We start from the raw sequence: 4,767 nt of genomic DNA on the forward strand, positions 1-4,767 counted from the left end.
TGCGTAGCCTCGTCTGACGTAATCACGCGTTGCGTAGCCTCGTCTGACGTAATCACGTGCTGCGTAGCCTCGTCTGATGTAATCATGCGCTGCGTAGCCTCGTTTATTCGCATCAAACAGTCGAGAGGGAAACTAGACGGAAAAAGTCTAGATTCAAATTTTTATTTATTTAATTTTTTGCRAATTTTGAAAAGTTTGATAAAAATTCACTCTACAACTGGATGGAAACACAATTTTAGAGCAACTCATTTTGAGGCTGTCTCTTTAAATCCAAACGAGGCGCTTCACACAAACCTCCCACTAGCTTCCAGACCAATTCAGAGGGTTTTACGACTATTTAGCTGCACAGAAACTTATTTACAAATTATTAAAAGATGTCAACAACAGAAGACTTGTCCATCCAGCTTTACATGTTGGAGCCAGAGCCTGACCCAGAGTCTGATCCAGAGTCTATAGAACTATAGAAAGACCACACCTAGCCTACAGAAACTATACCTGGACCATATTTCTGGACTGTAGAAACCATACCTGGATCATAGAAAACTACACCTAGGCCATATAAACCAAATCTACACCATAGAAACCGCACCTGGACTTTATGAACAGGTCTCTAATGTAAATGAGATAATGAGCCTCAAGAGATTTTCCTGTATAAATAAAAGGATTAAAAATAATGTACTGAGAAATACCTCAACAAAACTTTACATATTCAGAAAAAACTACAACCTTGAGGGTTTCTTTAACTCTAGAAGTTCTGCTGTCAAGTCAAGAGTTTATCAGCATCTGTGGAGAAAATAAAAGGCAAACATTTAATTTTAAGGGCATAAAATAAAATAACAAGGTTCTAAACGTATCTTAAATTAGGTAAGATACACTAAAAACTAAACCAAAGTCTGAAATCAATGACAAAAATTAGGTTCATATTTACTTTTTCCACAGGAAATAGGGAGATAAGCTTCATCCACGAGCTGCTGATCGTCATCATCATCATCATCAAGACCACCTGTAGAGAAGCAGGGGTTCCTGCTGCTCTGCAGCCTTCAGGTGTGACATAAGACAGGTTTGAGGGGTTGGAGGTCATTTCCAAACTATCTGAAGTTTGTCATTCTACAGAGAAAACCTTCCCAGGAGTGACAGGAAGTATACATTTACAGCCGTGTTTTTAGCATCAGCTAAAGTTTAGCATCACGCTTCACTCCGCCTCCCATTCTGAATGAGATATATGTCTGATGCAATCTTCAGAGAAAAGACCAGAGCTTAGAGAACGTTTTTAATAGTGTGTAATTAGTGAGCTGATTTAATAATAAGTCAGTGATCTAAAGGTGTGTCTCAGCGGTCACAGCTCTAAAGGCCTGAACAGAGCCTTTGCTTCCTCGTCTGTAGAGGGAACGTCGGTTAGATGATGGAGGAAGGGTCGTCCGTGGATGCAGGTCCGTTCGGTCTCACCAAGCTGTCGTTCCATGCGCTGAACGATTCCCTCCACGTCTCTCCGAGATAAATCAGTGGGCAGCTGTCGGGCCAGTCGAACCGCCTCGGCCTGTTGGGGCAAAGCTGTTTGTTTAAAAAAAAAAAAACAGAGTTAACGGTGACGAACGGTGACTCCGTCGCATCTGTTTTACCTGCAGGTAGTTTGTGACTTTGAGCGGACGGCACTCCTTCACGCTGGAGGCCTTCCTGTGAAGAACTGCTGTCAGGATCTCCCTCAGGTCCTCCACGCCGAGAAAAGGCACGCAGTCCGCCATCGCTGTCACTTCCAGATGTCTGTCTGACATGAGGCCGGGCCAAAACAAGCAGAAAACAAGGATTAATACACTCCAGACGCCACTACTATCTCCAGGAAAGAATAATAAATAAATACTGCGGTTTACTGCCGAAGCCACGACCAAGAGAAACAAGGCGAGGGCCAAATGGAGTGTTAAATGACTAAGAGAGGCCCCAGAAGACTGGAAGGAAGCTGTCTAGGAAGGTGGAAGACTGATGGTTTCACTTTTTATGAGGAAATACTGTAAATCATGCACAAATTTTAATTCTGATCATCCAAGGATGCAAAGACAGTTACTGCGTGGTGTATATATTTAATATAAGAAGATAAATAGAATTAAAAAGCACAAAAACGTTCAAAGAGCTGTTTCTGATTGGATAAATCAAGCTAACAAGAACGGCCTTCCCAAAGTCCAGACATAAACCCGACTGAAACCTACTGATTTAAACAAACTCAGCTAGATCTCCACCACAACCCTGATGATGAAGCGTTACAGCTAAAAGAAGCAGAACACCACTAGCCAAATGTAGCTAACTGATACATAAAGGCTAGATGGTGCGAAAGGCTACGTCCTAGTAGCTAAAAGTTAAGAGTAGCAAAACTCGGGCTAAATGCACCAAACCGTTATCTGAGAGTATCAAATGTTAGCTAGAAGCTAAAGTACAGATTAAAAGCTAGGTAGCAAAAGGCTAGCTTAAACCTAGAAGTAACAGAATCATAGCTAAAAGCTAAAAGTCGCAAAAGGCAAGCTGAACATATGAAACATTAGCCAGAAGCTAAAAACCAAAAGGTTAGCTGGAAGCAGCAGAATCATAGCTAAAGGTTAAACATAAGATAGGAGCTAAAAGCAAAAAGTAGAAGAATCATAGTCAAAGGGTAAGCTGAACATATCAAATTTTAGCCAGGAGGTAAAACTTAACGTAGTTAAAGTTAAGTAGCAAAAGGCTAGCTAAAATCACAGGTAAAAGCTAAAAGCAGTATAATCAAGCTAAAAGTCTCGAAGTTTAGTAAGAAGATAAAATTCRCTAAAGAAGAATCTAATCAGCAAAAAGCTAGCTTAAAGTAGCTAAATTATTGCTGAAATCCAAAAATAGCCAAATCCAGCTAAAATATCAAACATTAACTAGAAGCTAAAGTAGCAAGAAGCCAACAAAAAAAGATAAAAAGCTAAAGGATAGCTTTTGGTCATCACAAAATAACCAAAAGCTAAAACTAGCACAACGCTAATAAACATAGAAACATTAGGCAGAAGCTAAACTTTGCCAAAGGCCATTTAAAAGGCTAMGTAATAAAGGCTAGCTAAAACATAAAAGTAGCAGAATCACAGCTAAAAGCTAAAGGTAACATAAGACAAGCTAAACATATCAAAGGCTGGCCAGAGGCTAAAGGGAAACTAATGTATAAAACACTAGYCAGAAGCTAAAAGTAGCAAAACACTGACTATAGGTAGCAGAATATTAGCTAGAAGCTAGAAGTAGCAAAATTAAGCTAAAAGTCCCAAATGTTAGTCTGAAGCTAAAATTTGCAAAAGGTAAAATGAAATACTTAAACTGCAAAAGACAAGCTAAAGTAGCAAAGATGTCAAACACTAACTAGAAGCTAAAGTAGCAAAACAAAAAAGCTAAAATGCAAAAGGCTAGCTAAACGTATCAAAGTTGGCCAGAGGACCATTTTGCTGAAGCAGATTCTAAAAAGAACTTTGCTTTTGAAGGAAGTGAAGAGCTCTTTGTGTGTTTTTACACAGATARTTAATGAAAAATATTTAGAAAAATATAAAAGTTAGAAAAACCCAGACACACCGAACCTGAATGAGCTGAACGTTTTAATTTAAGAACAGCTAAAATAAAGTTTGCACAAGTAGTTAGTAAAAAAAAACACAAGAAATAATAAGGAAAATAACGGATGATTGCTGACTCAGCATTTCCTTTACAAACAACTCTATATTTGCTTCAGTTTAAAATTAAAAGACAGGAATTAAACTGAGCGTAAAACAACAGAAGCTTATTAAAAAAGGCAGATCTGCAGCCTGACCGAGCCTCACATGGACCCAGCCTGGCAGAAACAAAACAAAAATTCCAGGAATTTGTTAAAGGGCAACGGTTCTGATCACCTGCACACCGGGGGGACGGACCTGCCGTGAGACCACGCTGCCGGGCTGAACGCCAAAGTCAAGTGAGGAGAAACGCTCCGGCAACAAAAAACAAGCAACACTCAMGACACGCGGTGGGCTCGGACGTGACCCGCTTCGTTTTCAGAACCGTCGTTTGGCTCTACGGCTCGTTTGTCACAAAAACTTTCATTTGTTGTTTATTTAAGAAGAGTTTTAGGAGTATTTATATGAAAAAAGGCTTTTTGTTTGTTTTGTTGGTACCTGCTGTGAGTTTGATTTTGAACCCATTTGAAACCAGCCGGGGGTCAGAGAAGACCACCCCTCCGGTCAGATCAGGGTTCTGTTTCTCCATGTTGATCAGAGTCTGCATGTGTTCAGCTCCTCCGAGGCTCCTGGAGAACAAAACATTTGTAAAAACGTTACAGATTAATTCCTTTCATTTTATTCATAAATTATGTTTTTATTGTAAATAGATTTTCTTGTTTTAATGAATGAATATAAGGAATAAAGTAGCTAAGTCTAACAGCGAGGGGACAGATTTTCCTTTGCACCAGCAGCTGAGGTTTGATGACGGAGTATTAGGGCCACACAACGAGAATTTTTTACTTATTATTACGAGATTAAAGTCGTAATATTATAACTTTAATCTCGTAATATTATGACTTTAATCTCGTAATATTATGACTTTAAACTAGCTAAGTCTAACAGCGAGGGGACAGATTTTCCTTTGCACCAGCAGCTGAGGTTTGATGACGGAGTATTAGGGCCACACAACGAGAATTTTTTACTTATTATTACGAGATTAAAGTCGTAATATTATAACTTTAATCTCGTAATATTATGGCTTTAATCTCGTAATATTATGACTTTAAACTCGTAATATTATGACTTTAAA

The 4,767-nt window shown here is 39.0% G+C and overlaps 1 protein-coding gene across 1 annotated transcript; it reads right to left on the reverse strand.

The window, feature by feature from the left end:
* Positions 1 to 579: 579 nt before the first annotated feature.
* pms1 (PMS1 homolog 1, mismatch repair system component) lies at positions 580 to 4,264 on the reverse strand (the record flags this gene model as incomplete). Its single annotated transcript, XM_014026207.1, is given in 4 exon segments — positions 580 to 783; positions 929 to 1,537; positions 1,620 to 1,765; positions 4,134 to 4,264. Coding segments are annotated over 3 exon segments (478 nt in total), but the record flags the coding sequence as incomplete, so codon positions are not given.
* Between the last annotated feature and the right edge of the window lie 503 nt (positions 4,265 to 4,767).

The sequence above is a fragment of the Austrofundulus limnaeus genome, unplaced genomic scaffold (assembly GCF_001266775.1).
Source record: "Austrofundulus limnaeus strain Quisiro unplaced genomic scaffold, Austrofundulus_limnaeus-1.0 Scaffold533, whole genome shotgun sequence".
Taxonomy (NCBI): domain Eukaryota; kingdom Metazoa; phylum Chordata; class Actinopteri; order Cyprinodontiformes; family Rivulidae; genus Austrofundulus; species Austrofundulus limnaeus.